This window comes from Scatophagus argus, chromosome 8 (assembly GCF_020382885.2).
Source record: "Scatophagus argus isolate fScaArg1 chromosome 8, fScaArg1.pri, whole genome shotgun sequence".
NCBI classification, from domain to species: domain Eukaryota; kingdom Metazoa; phylum Chordata; class Actinopteri; family Scatophagidae; genus Scatophagus; species Scatophagus argus.
In genome coordinates this window covers 12,805,110-12,822,752 of record NC_058500.1, presented here as the reverse complement: position 1 = coordinate 12,822,752, position 17,643 = coordinate 12,805,110, and the positions used below count along the sequence as shown (strand labels likewise).

At 41.7% G+C, this 17,643-nt stretch overlaps 2 protein-coding genes across 5 annotated transcripts; one reads left to right on the top strand and one right to left on the bottom strand.

The window, feature by feature from the left end:
- Positions 1–465: 465 nt before the first annotated feature.
- On the bottom strand, positions 466–14,430 carry lmbr1l (limb development membrane protein 1-like). Of its 2 annotated transcripts, XM_046395867.1 has the most exons (17): positions 14,142–14,425; positions 8,557–8,641; positions 6,419–6,452; positions 5,938–6,077; positions 5,337–5,440; positions 5,127–5,250; positions 4,969–5,037; positions 4,816–4,880; positions 4,623–4,695; positions 4,412–4,498; positions 4,231–4,307; positions 4,071–4,148; positions 3,910–3,983; positions 3,618–3,708; positions 3,404–3,470; positions 2,808–2,969; positions 466–2,275 (listed from the first exon to the last, which is right to left on the bottom strand). In XM_046395867.1, exons 1-17 carry the CDS (start codon positions 14,202–14,204, stop codon positions 2,190–2,192), a joined length of 1,479 nt encoding a protein of 492 aa, XP_046251823.1. In that variant the 5' UTR covers positions 14,205–14,425; the 3' UTR covers positions 466–2,189. The 2 variants fall into 2 exon arrangements, with proteins under 2 accessions (XP_046251823.1, XP_046251824.1); XM_046395868.1 differs by lacking the exon at positions 2,808–2,969 and having other exon boundaries at positions 14,142–14,430.
- dnajc22 (DnaJ (Hsp40) homolog, subfamily C, member 22) lies at positions 13,872–17,507 on the top strand. 3 transcript variants are annotated; one of them, XM_046395872.1, is made up of 5 exons: positions 13,872–14,013; positions 15,231–15,360; positions 16,068–16,677; positions 16,777–17,069; positions 17,208–17,507. In XM_046395872.1, exons 3-5 carry the CDS (start codon positions 16,128–16,130, stop codon positions 17,382–17,384), a joined length of 1,020 nt encoding a protein of 339 aa, XP_046251828.1. In that variant the 5' UTR covers positions 13,872–14,013; positions 15,231–15,360; positions 16,068–16,127; the 3' UTR covers positions 17,385–17,507. The 3 variants fall into 3 exon arrangements, with proteins under 3 accessions (XP_046251828.1, XP_046251827.1, XP_046251829.1); XM_046395871.1 differs by lacking the exon at positions 13,872–14,013 and adding an exon at positions 14,476–14,622; XM_046395873.1 differs by lacking the exon at positions 13,872–14,013 and adding an exon at positions 14,476–14,622 and having other exon boundaries at positions 15,231–15,478.
- Positions 17,508–17,643: the final 136 nt, after the last annotated feature.

Below are 17,643 nucleotides of genomic sequence, written 5' to 3'. Positions count from 1 at the left end.
AACTGACTTCAGAAAAAAAGAAAAAAACGAGGTGAGGAGATGAACAATAGACAAGGAAAAGGCATGGAAGAAAGGAGGCGGGTGGGTGGTGGGGACGTGAAGGAGTGAGTGTGAGTGAACGTCGCTTCTCCTGATTTGCAGCTCTTTTATCAGGCAGTTGCATCAGAGCGGGGAAAGCGTGGGCTACGGCTGTAGTGGCGTCGTGGCTGGGCACTGCTGACAGACAGGCCAAAATATGGCTTTCTTCTGCTGCTGATTAAAGAAGTGCAACAAAAGGGTGGAGGGACGTACAGGACAGATGTCTTTGCCAATCTCTCTCACACACACACACACACACACACACTCACTTCAGGCAACATCAGATCAGTCACAATGTAATTACATTTCATAAAATGTAACAAGCATGTTAGCAACATCAAAGACACAAAAGTCACCTTGATGTGTATCCAAAAGGACACAAAGAAGTTAAAAACACTGGACAATTTTATTTCTTTCTTCTCATAAAACAATGATAGGCAAAATTCAGCTCAGAAAACCTGACAGACCAGAGTGATTTCAAAAGTAAACAATGAACACACTATTTTCCATCTTTGAGAACAACTCTAAAGATTTTTTTTGTCTCAACTGCAACACAATCAACATTTTCAACAACTGTTAAAAATCCTAAGAGTAAAGACATGTAGGTATAGATCCCCAAATGCCCATAAATACTGATAAAAAAAACAGTACATTATAAAATTTGTGTTCCCAAAAACCAAAAGAAATTTCCCAGATAAAGTGAAATGAGTAAACCTCAGAGTGCTCGGCACATAATACCTATAATTACTAACCAGAGAGAGAAAGATTCATTAAACAGGGCTGCTGGATGCAGGGTTTGAGAGACACTGTCCCCTGCTGGTCAAACAAACAGCTAAATAACCTGCTGATACAGCAGCAAAGGCAAACGGTGACACAGGGTCATCAACACATCGAGGACAATGAGATACAGCTGATAAACATGACAGAATTTAGGTTATCAAAACGCACAAAAAAATATGACACCAGAAATCATTCCATGGATTGATAGTCACATTTGCTTTTTGAAAACATTCTGAAACTACTCTAACCATTGGCCCATTGTCCAATAAAGAGGAATGAGATGGGGAAAAAAATGCTTAACAAATGAAAAGAAAGCATAGAGAAAATTTAGAAGTTACTTTTGGTAAAGTTAAAAAGTGTGCTTTTGCTTACAAAATATTGCACTTACCCACAGAAATTCCTAATAATTCACAGTATGATTGGTCAAAGGCAGAAGTTCCTCCAAGCGAGTGTCATATGGCATTCTATGGCAGTCTTGCATAAGACAAAGTGTAAATCTTTTTAGTTTCTTTGTAAATAAATGAGTAATCTTCAGCACATTTTTTACAAAAGTAAAAAACGTGCTCAATGATCACCACAGAAAGTGCCCTTAATTCGAGTAAAAAGAGCTCCAACTCTCAGACATTTACCTCATTCTCATATTCCCTGTGTAACCTGCAGATCCATAGATAGACAAGGTAGTCTGCGTCCTCTTTGCTCCAATACCAACTTCCTCTCATTAATTACCATAACACTGAACCACTAAACACATGGAAGTAAGATTCCCAATCTTAAAATAGTGATACAACCTAAGAGAGGAAAGTGTGGGGAAGCCATGGAGAAAGAGAGAGCGCTCAATTGACCTGGAGCAGGAAAAGGAAATTATGTCACAATTACAATGTGATATTTCAAAATAACTCTGCTGACTTTCACATGTGTCAACAGAGCAACAGCTATCCACTTCTCATCAGGCATCAGGATTTGTGGAGCAGGTTGATTGTCCACGATGGCACTATTGATAGGATTGCCAATATGGCTTAAATTCCTATTCCCCTTGTTACAGTTGCAGCATGACTTAGCTAACCACTCTTACCAGTGCTTGTCCTTGCAGTCAAGTAACTGCATAAAACCGGGCCCTGATACACTGGTCATGACACAGCTTCAAACAGAGCTCCAACGTGAGAAAGTGCACAGAGACTCATCAACTCCTCCAGTCTCTTCACACTGGGCGACCCGAGCCATGTATCAACAGGCACAGTAACTGAATTGCAAAAGCTTTTAATCCAGCGGGTGCTCATTTGAAGTGGCTCAGTTTCTAAAAGGTCAGGAAAGGCAGCAGTGAGGGAGGAAAGTCACTGGATTTTGGACAGTCCACTGGCCAGGAGGAGTCTGAAGGGGACAGTGGAGCGTGACACAGTTAAAGGCAGTTTGTGGAGACCTGCAAAAAAAAAAAAGAGAAAGAAAAGGGACTGTAAGATCTTGCATAACCACAAGGTGGAGAATTTAAACTTGCAAAGCTAAGAAAAATAATGATTTAGGTGAAATGAAAGTCTATTAATCACAGAACAAAAGTGAGTTGGGAGGCATAGGGAAAAGTGCAGGAGAGCTGCCACGGTGCAGAGATGCTATCTGTGCTGTGAGGAAGGGGATTGCGTGTATGTGTGTGTTTGGCGTGTCCATGTTCTTGTTTGTGTTGGGCGGAGGGGTAGAGGGCGTGTGTGCTGCAAGGGGTCTAGGGCGGTGTGCCTGAAGGTCCCCAAGGGGACCTGAATCTCCTCTTGTCCCTTTACACTTTCCTGAAAGAATTGTATTCTTTCTATCTGAGGAAGAGAGACCAGCCCATAGGGAAATGAGGCCAAAGGTGGGGAAACTTATGACACAGCTACCCGAAGTGCAATGAATTTCAGTAAAACACTATCCCACAGACACAAAAATACATGTATCCAAGATTAAAATGAATGTAGACTGACCAAAGGCACGTATGAGCTCTCTCTGTACTGCCCAGGTGACCGTCTTGATCAGGGAGGCAGAGGTGAGACCAGCAAACAGCATGTTGTACAAAAAGACAATGTAGAAGTTCCCAAGCCAGTTATACCGACCAAAGTCTCCTAGAAGATCAAAGCGCGTGATCCCTGACGGAAGCAAAAGCACATGTTTTCCTTGTGAATGAATTGCCAAAGTCAGGGCTCACCTGCAGCTACAGTATTCATGGCATACAATCGCCCTCTTGTGGCCATTACTAAAACCTCCAGTAAAATGTTCACAGAGCTGCTCCTTGACAACACTTAACAGATTGCCGTGTCCCAGTTGAATACCAACTGTACACATCATCTGCGAGGTACCAGCTGTCAAGGTATACTCTTTTCACACGAAATATGAAGCCCATGAAGCTTCATAGAAAAAGAGCAGACTCTTTATTAACTTCATTAACTTTAGTAACTTCATCTTTTGTACTGTGAACACTATCTACTACCTACTCAAAAACCTGCTAATAATTAGTGCATTGTGTGGAATTAGGACATGGCTGGAGTCTTTCATAAATTTGTCATTTATGTTATGTCCTTACCGAGTGTGCGTGAAAAGACTGGTAGTGCTGAGCTGAGGATAAGCAGTGACACGCAGTTTCCAATGATCTGAAATGGAAACAAGAAAATAAGGTCAACGGAGCAGACAATAAAAATCATGCATGAACCCATGAAGGGTTCGAGAGAGGGAGGCGATCCATAAATAGCTTTACAAGCAAAATAGTAAGACTTAAGGATGAAGTCGAAAACTGATACCTGTGTGAGGTTGGTGTCCTTTGCACGAGGCAAGAGGCCAGTGAAGAGAGGAGAGCTATAGAAGCCCACCACTGAGGACACCATCAGATAGCTGAAATTTATTTTAAGGATAACATGGGAAAGTAGACTAATCCACCCACAGAAACTGCTAATAACATTTAGAAATGAAATAATTAAGATATAAGATTTTTCTAAATGCATGACTAACAGAATGTGTCAACATCACACCCTGGTCACCCTGGACGAGTTAATTCTATGGGCACACACACTCAATGGTGAATGTTAAGGATACAGGATAAGGACCACTTGAACTGCAGCGCCCAGTGAGCCGAACATGGAGAACGAGACCATCCCCAAGTGAGGGTCCTAAAACCCACAAAAATAACAATCATCAGGGAATGCAGATGACTGGCTGTGGCCAGACAACAAAGTTCTTTCTGGCTAAATCCTCACCTCCATTCCTCTGGGCATAGCCGTCTCATCCAGGAGCAACTCCAACACATTGAAACAGACCATCAGTACACACATCACCTGAGGAGGCATGGCCAGTCATTACACAACTATTAAGACAGCCAGAACAGATGAGAATATATTGATAAAAACAGCAAAGTACCGTCAGTGCAAGGAGCACAAGCATGGCCAGGGGATAGCCCAAGTTTCTCTGCCACGGAGATGCTTTTCTACGCATTTCTGTGGGGAAATTAAGAAGAAAAAAAAAAGACAAAAGCAAAACAAATGACTATACAGTATAATCACAGTGAAAGAAGCCCAGCAGCCTGTTCAGTGAATCTTACCCAGGGCGATGCGCTTGCTCCGAACTGTTTGGTACTCTTTTTTCATCGCCTCCGTGTTCAGCTTGACCCAGCATGACGTCCTGCCAGCTTCAATCAGACAACAACACACAATAGAGATTTAAAAAAAAAAAAAAAAAAAAAATCAATCAGCCAGCTTTAAATTGAATCACCAGAAAATAGCAAAGGAGTGTGTTCACGGTGATGCACTCACAGTTCATTTTCCTGGAGAGCGAGTCTTCCTCAAACATGGTGCAGCTCAAAGTATCTTCTACATCTTCCAACAGCTGAGGGGGAAAAGAGGCATCAATCAATTCGAAAACGACAGCACACAGCCACAAGCCATAATTGTGAAAGGCTGTTCTATGGGAAGTGGGATATATTTTATTCTAGTCACTGTTACTCACCCGCGGTTTGACCAATAGGCTGCCAGTTACACTGAACATTCGGGATAACCCAAAGGGAGTGCACACTGAAAAGAGAAACACCCGCATGATATGCAAGTGACATACACTGGACTTTTTGGCTGGTTAAGTCATTGTGATGCAGATAAGACTTACACAAAAGCAGCAACACTCCAAACAGAGAGATGCCCGAGTACAAGTAGGGAATGTAATACTCCCACAGGTCTGAAATTCAGAGGAAGAGAGCATAAACAACTACAATAAAAACGCTAAAATCAGTTGTCACTGAGGCATCTATAAAGCACACGACTCACCATAGAGGCTCTTCCTGGCTATGTTGTCGTGGAGGAGGGCTGATGCAACCCACACAATGCCCAGCACAAGCAGAGCCAGCAGCAACAGTAGCACTACCGCTTCATACACTCGTGCCATGACCCCCTGCGCAAACAACACCGATTAACAGGTTCACACACACAGATGATGTCAATTTACACCATTTGTGAGGCAATGCTAAAACTGGATACCTTTTTTGACCCTGCAAATCCCTCTGACTCCGTGAAGAAGTAGGCAAAGGGCATGAGGAAGACCAGGGACAAATTGGAGAAAAGGAAAACTAGGTTCCACAAGCCTGACAAGAGAGGCAGAGGGTTGTTCCAAATGTTTTTAGTGCAAACATTCGTAAGAGTTAAAACTGCAGTGAAGCATCTTGGCAGTACCACTGTCAACCACCGTGAGGTATCATCCTGCAGTGCAGTGCTGAATGACGAGATGAGCCACCAAGTCACATGTACTAATTAACAAGATTGTGCTACAGTTAAAAAGGAATTTAAACTGTGAAAAGCTGAGATTATTGTAAAATGCTTCTCACATGAAACAGCACCTGGTTTACTTTACTTTTACTTCACAGAGCTGGACTATTAAAATAAATAAAGCACACAGCCACCCTATCAATAATAATGATCTGTTTGAGCACAGGCCTGTAGTGTATTGATTAGGAGCTTATTATCACTGATACTCATTAAATCTGATCCAGTTTCAGGATGCAATATCCGCTGTTGTTTGACAGGTTTTAAAAGAAGGCAACTTTTTTGGTGTTGTGGACTAATAATAACAATAAAAATGTACCGTGAATAAGAGATCCATTGAGCCACTGCATGTAGTAGCTTTGTGGGAACATAAGCAGCACCTCATTGGACAGAATGGAGATGGGAAGAAGGAGCACAGCGCACACTGCAACAGACAGAGCGAACGTACACAACCACAGCCTGGGAAGGGAGAGAAAGAGAAGCCATCAGTGAAGTCACATGTGTTTAGCTGAACAGCACAGCCTGGTTGAAAGGTACAGGATAAGGTAATGCCAGCAGTGCCAGCGTGTAGGGACAAAGGGCAGAGTGACACTGACGTGACCCCCCTCCCCCTCCCCCTCCATCCCAACCAACAACTACATAACACAGGCGCACACAAGATAGTGCAATAAATGTCCAGCCTGCTGGCCTCAGGCCGCTACACATGTCACATTGACTAAAGGTATGTGCTCAACCATTCATGCTGACAGAGTGAGAACAGATTGCTGTGGGACAGTTAATCATTAGAGGTTTTCACTTACGCAATCTTGTTGACGGTGGCATCTTCAATATCATCTGAAACAGAGTAGGGAAAAAATGCAGTATTACATCTATAAGAAGTGATTCTTATAGATTATCTAACACGTCATTCTGACCAGACTCAGATTAAGTGTCTAACTGATATCAGGTCTGTGTTGTCATAAGGTAAAAGCTGTCAGGGACAGTATGGGTGTTTGTGTACACTGCATATAGATAGATAGATATAGACAGGAAATCTGAAAACAGAAGAAGCAAATATGTGGATGAAAAAAAAAGCCTTCCCGGCCTTGGAGTGGGGAGGGGTCTGGGGATTGAGCAAGTCAGGAACATTCTGTTCAAACAAGACCAGGCTCGGAAACGGAATTACATATGGGTAGGAAATTGCAAAGAGTGAAGTACTAACAACATCAAAGGGTCTCTTTTAACCAAAACCATTCTGTAAAACTCTCAAAATCCTGGGCAGTATCATACAACATGCTATAGCTCTCCACCACAGTACATGATACTGTAACTTCCTCCTGTGCAAAAGTTGGCACAGCTGTTTCATGCTGAGGTACAGCTTGAGGACCAAAAACCAGTTCTTGGCTCATTAATGACAAAAACAAACCTGCTGAGTGGTATTGCGCAATTGTCATTTAGCTACAGGGCACAACTGTTCTGCTGTTGTTGCTATACAGACAAGGTTTACAACAACAGAGTAATGCATAGCAGGTCACCCCCACCCAGAAAAAGGGAGGGGAGAAGAAAAAAAAAAAAAAAAAGAGTTGGCCATGTACCAGCTTCCAATCCATCCCAGAAGCAGCGAAGCACGGAGACCTGACTAGTTGGACATCTTACATCTGCTTTCAATAGTGGCCAGTTATTGGATTCATTATGTAACTGTCAGTCCATTCACAAAGTAGAACTTTAAGCATTTTTTTGTTTTGTTTTTTAATAGCATAGAACACACTGTGGATTCAAGCACATGATGTATGTTGCACTTATGCAAATGGTTGTCATCTACAATGTGTGGATGAACAGCCATCAGTCTAAACAGAGGTCAAGCTACAACGCGAAAACACAACTCTGTTTATCTTGTGGCAACATTCTTCAGTGACCCTCCACCTCCTGATCCACAGGGATACTGCGTGAAGAGGTGGTTACATGTTACATAACATGCATTCTGCACCTCTGGACTGGTCCAGTAAAGGTCTGCATTCTAGGGTTGAAATCCGCAGTCCTAGCAGGGTGTAAACCCTCCCAGTGAAACTTCACGTAAAGCTAAAAGGATACCCTGTTGCCTCCTGCATCCATCTACCCCTCCACCAACTTTGAATTATTACATTACCCTTCATTTAGCAGACGCTTTTATCCAAAGCGACTTACAGAATGAGCAACAACAAGTTTCAGTACAACAGAATTAGACTAAAGCAATAACATAATTAAAAGTGCTTAAGTAGAAGAGCAAGAGTGGAAAGCAGGAGGACATGAAAGAGTGAAGGGGTGTTAGAAGGTTAGGGTTGTTACAAGAGAAAGGAGAAGTCGGAAGAGATGAGAGAAAAGTCTGGCTTGGGAGTGCCTTGTGTGAAGGGATGGCAGAGCCAGACGACGTAGAGACCGAGAAGGGTTGTAAGCCTGAATGAGAACACTCAGGTACCTGGGTGCAGACCCCGAAGTCACTCTGTAAGCTAGCGTTAGTGACTTGAATTTGATTCCGGCAACCACAGGTAACCAGTGTAGCTGGACGAGTAATGGAGTGACATGAGCCCATTTAGGTTCATTAAAAGCCAGATGCGCTGCCGCGTTCTGGATCATCTGTAAAGGTTTGACTGCATGTGCCGGGAGGCCCGTCAGAAGGGCATTGCAGTAGTCAAGGTGGGAGATAACCATGGAATAAGGGACCATTTACAAAAACTAGAATGGCTAATGTCTGAAAAACACCTGTGTTTTCTTGAAAAGAGTGGCACATACTCTGCGGGAAAAAAAAAAAAAAAAAGAAAAAAAAATCACAAAACGCTGATGTAATCATCACACTTGTCAACACCACCAATTCCCCTCCCGGCACTTCTCCATAAACCTCTGATAACAATCCATCTCGCAAAGCAGTCTTTATGGGATGCACTCATTAAATTCTTGGAGGACTGTGGTTTTTAAGACTCACCTGTGACAAAGTCGGCAGTCTTCTTGAAGTGGGTAAGTATGAGGTAGGATACGATGTAAAGACATGTGAACAGGAGTACGCAGATCTGCAGGAGACACAGAAAAGAGCTCTGTAAATTTTCATCTTGCACAGTTTGAGAACTTGGTTAATCAAGTGAAAAAGTGCAACCTTGTAAACAAACTGTCATGTTCTGTCCATTACGATGGATGAGTAACACATCGTTCCTCATTGTTTTTTGGGGTTTTTTTGTGCAGATAAACAGTAAAAACAGGCTATGCATTGCTACATGCACTGAACATTTTGCCAAGGCCAAGAGAGACAGATGGAGTCTGAAGAGTACCACTTTATTCCAGCAAAGAGTGAAATGGGTGACAGTGATAAACTGGGAAGGATTAAGCGAAATACAAGAAACAAGGATTAATACCAGTGGCGCCCCCCCCCCCCCCCCCCCCCCCCCCCCCACACACACACACACACACACACACACACACACACACACACACACACACACACACACACACAATGCCTGTAGGTCATTGTCTGACTTAACACTAAATCTACTGAAAATATAGGCTAAACTCAGCAATCTGTTGTCTGAAAAAGCTCTTAACATTTCAACCTAAGTAGGCTATTATAATGAGAAGAACAACATGTGTATGTTATATAATTATAATGTATAACCACCAGCAACCTCCACTCCAGACCTTGCATTATACGGACACCTAGTCACTGGTCAGACACACACTGAAATGAATATTTAAATGTCTAAGCTGTGTGGAAGGGACATCCATCCAAAACACATCTGTGTACAATGATAACACCGACAAAACAATGACAAGTTGCCACAGCATACTAGGTGCTATGAATAGAAACATTCCTGGACAGGGTGGTAATTAAAACTAACAATGTGAGTGTTTGAATCTGACAACTCCTGGACCTCAAAAGTGTCTAAACTTCAAGTCTCTAGCAAAGACTGCTGCCCCATGATGCATTTCGCACCAGAAACTACTTTGTCAACCATCAACTAATCAAGTCAGTCTGTCGGTTGTGCTCGTTTGAATACCCAGGGGTGTCTTTTCCCATCACACCCTTCCATTTCAAATTACATGGCATGCTAGAGTAGCATGCTACAGTACAGCTGAGGCTGGAAGGAATTCATTTGTTACAGGTGTCTTGTTATGAAGCTTAATGTTGGTCCTATGACAAATTCTGCCCCGCTGTTGGGACTGAAAATTCACATAGTCACCAGCACGATCAGGATACATTCCCTGTTGTCTGTAATAAATTTCTTATCAATCCATTAGCCAGTTGAAATACAAAGCCATACAAATGAATGAAATGATGCAGGACCAACAGGGGCATTGACCAAAACATTTGCACATGGCAGCACAGAGCAAGCCCAGTGGGGACAGCTGGTAAATGTGCTGCACGCACAAGTTTGTCCCCAAGTTAACAACAGTAACAAACAAAGAGTGAAAGGCTCTCTGGAGAATGACAGCAATGTTGCAACATACTTCAGGGTGCAAAACCAGTTTCTTAAAAAGGATGCAAACACACGGATAATGAGTTCATCACAATATCAAGTTAACTCAGTTTAAAGATCAGGTTTCCATAAATGTCATGTTACAATAGTACAGTACAATACATGTACTGTGAATGATAAAAAGAAAAGTCCCAGAACGATAGCTTCTTCTCGTCTAAATTCAAAACAAAAGGGCTTTTTAAAGGTGGATAACTGGGACATATGGTAAGATAACAAAATTGGTTGGGATGTGATCATACACCCCTCCTCCTCCTATATGGTTCCAGGAGGTGCAAGATGTTGACCCATTTTAAGAGAGGAAACATAATCTAATAAAAGAAAAATCAACAACAATACACAAGCATCCGTGCAGATCAATGTTAACCAGATGTACCAAATGAAAAGTTCAGCTATTGATATAAGAAACCTGGTGTGTCTGCTTTATAGTTTTTCTAACACTGTACACCAGTGGTAGCTGCTAAGTGCCAAAATTTGCCAAGCCAATTAAAAATTCAAATATGTCTTGACACTCACCTTGGACCTAGCTATCAGGACTGCATTATGTCTTACACTGTCACATAAGGCTAGAAAACCAATACAAAACTATATCAGTTGAGAAATACACAGTGTTTTACTGTGTAAGTGGCAATGATCATGGACTAGCTACTTTACACAAACAAAGGACTGTACATAACTAATCAGCTCAGTCTGCAAATTGTCCAGTAATGTCGTCTAATTTGGCAGGGAACTTGCTATGGTTAATTCAACAAAAAGAAAAGCAGGGAGCAACAGTAGGTATTGGGTGGGAAAAAGATCGAGGGGCAGAAAATTGACCTTTTTGCCCACGATTTCTGCAACACATGCTGATTGGCAATGTTGAGAGCTGGCAGCACATAAAGGGCCTTGGAGAAAGAGAGTTTAAAGGAATTCAGCATTCAGAAGGAGATCTTTGTGTTGCAAACAAAGTCCCAGGGCTCACAGTTTACTCAGAGCATTTTAAAATTCACACAGTAATCCAAACATCAGTGTGCTGTTTTAAGGAACAAACAACGGAGCTCAAATGTTTTTACATCTTTTCTAAGGTTGTAGTTCCAATAGTTCAATGGAGCAGGAGGTTGGCAGTAGCACAGCACATCCCTGCAAAATGTCAAGTGGACCCCCTCATAGTGTTTTGGGGGTTTTTTTTGGTTTTTCAGGGGCTCATAGACTCTTGTCCAGCTAAGCATGACCAGGCAAAGCATGCTGGCCTTTGTTTACAAGTAAGAGGCCAGATTTGGCAAGACCTATTCAAGATTTATTCTACAGCCAGAAATAACTTAAAATGTTGCACAGGCAAAGCCATCCTAATCTGAAAGAAGGTGGGCAGCTACAGCATGTTCTGTCAGGAGTTTTGATCATTTTAATGAGTCATCATGTGTCATCCAACATGTTTGATAATTCAGTGAAATAAGATTTCAGAGAAGCAGCAGCTGAAAATCCAGTTAGGTAACCGTGTGCTGAGAACAGAAATTGAATGACAGCAGTGAAAATGTGCTTTGCACCCCCGCCCCCTCCAAACAAAGCCACGATACGGCATCTCCTTAAAAAATAAAAACAAACAACAAAGTCAGAAGCATATTTGATTCGACACTCAAACAAATTTACTGATCAGTTGTGTCTCTCTGCCTTCCCTCAAAAGCCCTACAGGAAGCCATTCCTAAGAAGCACACATTAGAAGCGGACTGTTAAATGTTCTAATTAAGCTTAACCATGTCTTTCATGGATAACAAAGTACTCAAACTTCACACAGGATGACTTGACGTGCTGATGCTGGGAGTGCATTTCTCTACTTATCGTGACCTTTTACTCTACTGATCATTGATCCTTCTTGATCCCTCTGGGCTCAGGTTGTAGATTATGGGTGTGTGTGCTCCTGGCTCCAATGTTTATACTGTCTCACATTTCTTTCATCTACACTTGTTGTACTTGCCAGATGATCTCATCTGAGAAGATTTACAATGCTGCATCAGCTCAAGTGAAGACTAAAAACATTTGGCTGCGATCAAACGTTCCCACTTATTTGCTTCTTATTTAGCTTTTTCATCAATGTAAAATTGATGCCATTAATAAAGTATTTTTGAACAGGATGTTTACTTGATATTTTGTTTCCTAATAATATTATGACGATCAGTATTAGCTGTTCGTTACCTGGTTGACTTGCGGGAATCAAGCACTAACTGGTGCTGCTGCTGTGAGGCTTCTGCCTAAAAGTGGTATAAAGTCAACATTTCACATAAATTCCGTACTTTACTCCCTGCTAGTCAAGAACAGAATTTTTATAATTTGTCTGTGGCCCAACAACATAATCCACTGAGTGCTGTTATTATGCAAATGAGCCTTCCGGTCTTCTGAGGAACTGAGAGATTATTGCAGGTGCTGCTCTGGCCACAGAGCCTCACATTCGCAATGTGAAGTTTCCATTTGGCCAGACTAAACAAGAAAAATAAGAGTGCTTAAGAGTGTTTGCATCTTATAGATCAGTAATCATGAATATCTTTTTCCAAAAGATGATTGATGTTACAAGATGCTATTGAATATACCAGTGTTCCGCACTGAAATGACTCAAGTTAAAAACGTAATATTCAGAAACACACCGTTTATGGTACTCCTTCTCATGTTGTCTTTGCTTTATCTATCTACAGTATGTATGGTCCTTCAATATATTGAGCCTTTAGAAAATGGGGTCTTGCTATGTGAATTGCCACAACTGAGATTACACTGCTGACACATTTTCTTCTATTCAGACTGAGCTGATCAATGATAAGCTTGGCCTAAAGCCATTAATAACCAGAGATGCAGGAGCAACTGACCAGCCTGAGAGGCAGCAATGTGATGAGATAGTAAGCTGGAGACTTGAGGCCAGCCAGTGGCTTAAGAAGGGGGGTGCTGACTAATAGCATTAGGTCTTTAGGTGAAAGGGACAATGACACAAACAAGGGCATTAGAATAAATATGAGCACCTCATTTGTTGCTAGCTTAAGGTTAATTCTGTGTGTTGCTATTCAGCTGAAAGTAAATATCTCTCCTGCCAAAAGCATTATGTGACATTGCCAAACTTTTTCACTTCAGACATTTTATCTTGTCATGACAGGAAAAGCAAAGATATAACTAACAACACCGCTGATACCAATAAAGTGTCCAATTAAATATCATTGCCCCAAAACTGAGACACCTAAATACAATGGCTGTGACAGATCTCTGTAGGAGATCATACATTTTGATACTATACAATACAACAAATGTACACTCATTGCTGGCCTGATCCATACTTGATCCATAGAGCAAACCAGGACAAACTTATAAGTTAACCACTAAATTTAAAATGTGGAGCAGAAAAGACATTTTCTTTTGAACTTATTGGTACACGGTATGAACAACATCTTCACTCACAGGAAATGAAGTGCCTATCACATCTGATTGTACATCGTAGGGTTAAAGGTAAGTATCAGTGTGCCTTGCTGTAACTGATCTGATCTTTATGGCAAGTCTGAAGTTCAACAGGCTGTTTGCTGTTGCACCACAAAACGGTGTCCGTCACTGGGAAAGAACAGCAGAACCCAAATGCATCATTAACTGTATAGCGTTAGTACCATGGCGCACAGATAAAAGAAGATCTCACAGGAGGCTCGGGTCATTGCAAACTCAACGGAAAAGCCTGAGATGTTGCAGGCTCCTTGATGTTCCTGTGTCACACCGCTAGCTTGTTACCTAATGACCAGCTGCATCCTGCAATAATTAAAGTGTGTCCAGAGGTTGAGACACCGGTAACTAACCCTGAAGTTACCAGAACAGGCGAACATAACCTCAAAGTCGCATTAAAGTTAGTGTCACAGTTGCTGTTGTTTGATGTTGAAATATGAGACTCTCACAAGTTACATTTGAGAGCTGAACAATCGGTGAGTCACGCCAAACAACAGTTAAACGACGTGGCTCTCTGGTACTGATTAGGCAGCTGGTTATACTGTCAGAGGCGACCCTCATATGCATATTAACCGACTGTTGCTGTTAGCCCAGCGCTACTTACGATGGTCTCCCGGACGCGGTTGTGGAAAAGTTGCTCTCTAACCGACACGTCGTCCGTTTCCATTCTCCGAAAAGCATTACAGTATCCTCAGGCTTAAAAGCGCTGGAGGGGAGAAAATGGTTAAAAATTTAAAACACGGAGCATCTTCTCGTGAATGCTGCGGGTGTGCGGCTGGTTAGCCGGCAGCGTTTAAACGGCTGAGCTAGCCCCCTGCTACACCGAGCTCTGACAGAAAACAAACAGGGAGGGGGCGTCAGGGGGCGGGGCTACAGAGACGACAGACAGCGTGGGAGGGAGCTCCACAGGTAGCTGGCAGTCGCCACTGTGATTAACCGAATAGTTAGGCGTCATCTTCACTCAATAATGGGGAATGAATACACGAATAATTACATCTGTTAGAGATGCACACTTTTTTCTTATCATTTTCTGCTTTAAAGCCCACGTCTGTTTTTCTCAGTGGTGGAAAGAAATCAATTGTGAGGTAATATGGAATCCTGTACATTTATATGACACATACAGTTACGAGTTAGGACCTACTTTGCACTTTAGGATTTTTAAAACCTGTTTGCACACTGTGGAATTAAATTACCCCACAGTAAGCCACATTAAAACCAGGCCATTCTTCCTGCCTCATGAGTACTTTTACTTTTCATGCTTCAAGTACATCTTCTTCATTATACTTAATACTTTAAAGTAAAATGTTCAGTGCAAGAGTTTGACTTCTAAAGGAGAAGGCTATGTTTACATTGTGGTGTTGTTAGTTTTAATTACTGCACTGTACTGTAAAAAATAAAGAACGCTCCCTCCGTCCATAATTATCATTATAAGGGAATGTGTTTGAGATTTAGATTTTTGATCATAGCTGTCGCACACAGGAATGAGGATGAGATTTCATTTTGGATTTAATGTTGTTAACTTTGTGTATAGTTAGATCTGATGTGTTTGCAATACATTCTTCTTTAAAAGATTTACACAACATATCAAGGCCCTCTTTGAAGCATTTACATCAAATCATTTACAAATGTCTCTTTTAGACTGTCTCTGCACTGAATGACAAAGTAGTACAGTAAGTACTACTTTGTTATTCAGTGCAGATGATCCAGGGGACTAAAACTTGATGAGCACTGTGTGCAGCGTAATTTCATTGTCCAAAGTCCAGCTGTTGCAACAATATACACGAACTTCAGCTACGGAAAAGACTGGAAAGGAGTGAAATTGTGTAAGTAACTTAGTTATAGTTAGTCATTTAGGTCTTAAATGTATTTAAAATGTAAATCAGTTGAACTGTCAGTTTTACACAGCCTTTGGATTAGCTGTGGATTCTCGTAAAGCGAAAGGTTGGTAAATGCCATTTTAATGTCTGACTTTTTGTAGCCTACAACATGTGACATGATTTCTCTCAAAAACACATGTAACAACATAGAAAGTTATGTTTGTGTGACTTAAATGACAATGTCCATCATAAGCTGAGATAAATCCCTCTTATATAATGTATTATTTAACCAGGAAACGGAGATCAAGAGTCCCTTTAAGCTCACTGGCAAAGATACCAGCAGCACACAGATTATAGAGAAAAGCTACTGAAAAGAATAACACAGAAAAAGTGAAAAGTGATCAAAATGTGTGATGTGATAAAACATGTGATGAAAAGCATAATGTAGAATTGGAAAAATAGCAATCAGCAGTTTATCGCATAACAAAGACATCAAAATATATTTGTCTTTATTTTTTAAAATATAAAGGACAAAATAACATAATGATAAACAATATATCCTGGAATTTCAACAGAATAAAATAATGTAGACACTGACAGCTACACTGGTTCATCTTGAAAATATAAAGAATATTTGTAGACTATATATTTGTCAAGAGCTAATTGTCATAGTTTTGACTTGCAGAGTAAACTTTTCTGTTCCCTTACTGCAGGTATTCATCAGGGATGACTAATATTCGCGTGTACAAGGACTGACCCACTGAGTAAAAAGGATGGTAAAAAGTGTAATGGTAGCCTATGCCTTGTGGGCAGTAGGTGGACCTTTGGGCCTTCATCATTTATATTTAGGAAGAGACAGCCATGCTTTGTTGTGGATGCTAACCTTGGGAGGATTTGGGTTTGGCTGGGTCAGAGAGGTCATACGTATTCCTGCATATGTGAGTGAGGCCAATCAAGATGGAGAGAGAGAGAGAAAAAGACCCCCCACCGTGGTCCAGCCACCTGTAGGCCCTGTCAGATTTGCTGGACAGGTGTGTGTGGGAATCTACTTTGGCACCGTGGCTCTGGTTGGACTGAACTCCCTAAGTTTCTTCTACTTGATTGTTCTGCCTTTATGTGTGGGTGCAGGGGTACATTTAGTGTCCAGTGTGGGCCAGCAGACCTCAGATCTCCAAAAAACTTTGACTACTTGTCTTATAACTTCCCCATTATTCTATGGCAGCACCTTATCACCTCTCCCTTTAAGCTTGGCCGCCAGTGTCACTGCAGCACAGCACCGCAAGTTCAAACCTCCACGGACACCTGAAAGCAAACAGGAACTAGGTTAGCTGATCTCACAAATATGACAGTATCATACTTAGAAAACATTGCTTCACGCTCAGTTTTTTAGTAACATGACATTTATTTCTGTCTTTTGTACAGGTCCACGGCTTTATAAGCTTGGTCTGGCCTGGCTGGCCTTCTCTGCACCTCTGGGTTACTGTATTTTCCATAACACCACAGCCACATTGTACTACATGTCTGACTGTATAGCAGCGCTTCTGGATGTTTTCTGGTTTCTGCCTTGGCTCAGAAGTGTGTTGGAGTACATTCTTTTAATGCCATATCGGATATTTTGCTTTTTTACTGGAGGGGGGTACTATGAAGAGGCTTGGAGGAAGGTTCTGGAAATACTGCTCAAAGAGTACACTGAGAGAGAAAAAGAAGCATTGCAGGTGAGCAGTGTCATAAGTGCTATACATGTGGACAGTTAAGCTGGTTATACTTTGAGGTGTATACTGTACATTAGTCAGTAAAATCATTGCTTTGGCATTGTCAAACTGTGTCTCGGTGTCTCGTTGTATGTGTTGCAGGTATTGTCGCTGGATCTAGAGGCCTCTCTTGAAGAGATAACTCGCAGCTACAGAGACCTGGCTAAGACATGGCATCCAGACCACAACCCCAGCAAGGATGCTGAAGCAATGTTCGTGAAGATCCATGAGGCTTATCAAATCCTTCTACAACGGCACAGACCTCACCGATTCAAATAGCTGCCCTTCGATCCTTACTGACTGGCCTGAACAATTGCAAGGCCACAATGAGACTCTCGGTTATATTTTACAGTCATTGTTTTTTGTTGTTCATGGTACATAAATCCAAAGCATGCACAAAGACCTGCACTGTGTTGACATTATCACTGATGGGTTACTTGGCAGAGCTGGTGACAAACAGCAGTGTGCTGCCACCTTGTGGTGTTTGAGCCGTAGTATTACCATAAACTATTTTATCACAATTTAATATAGCTTATGC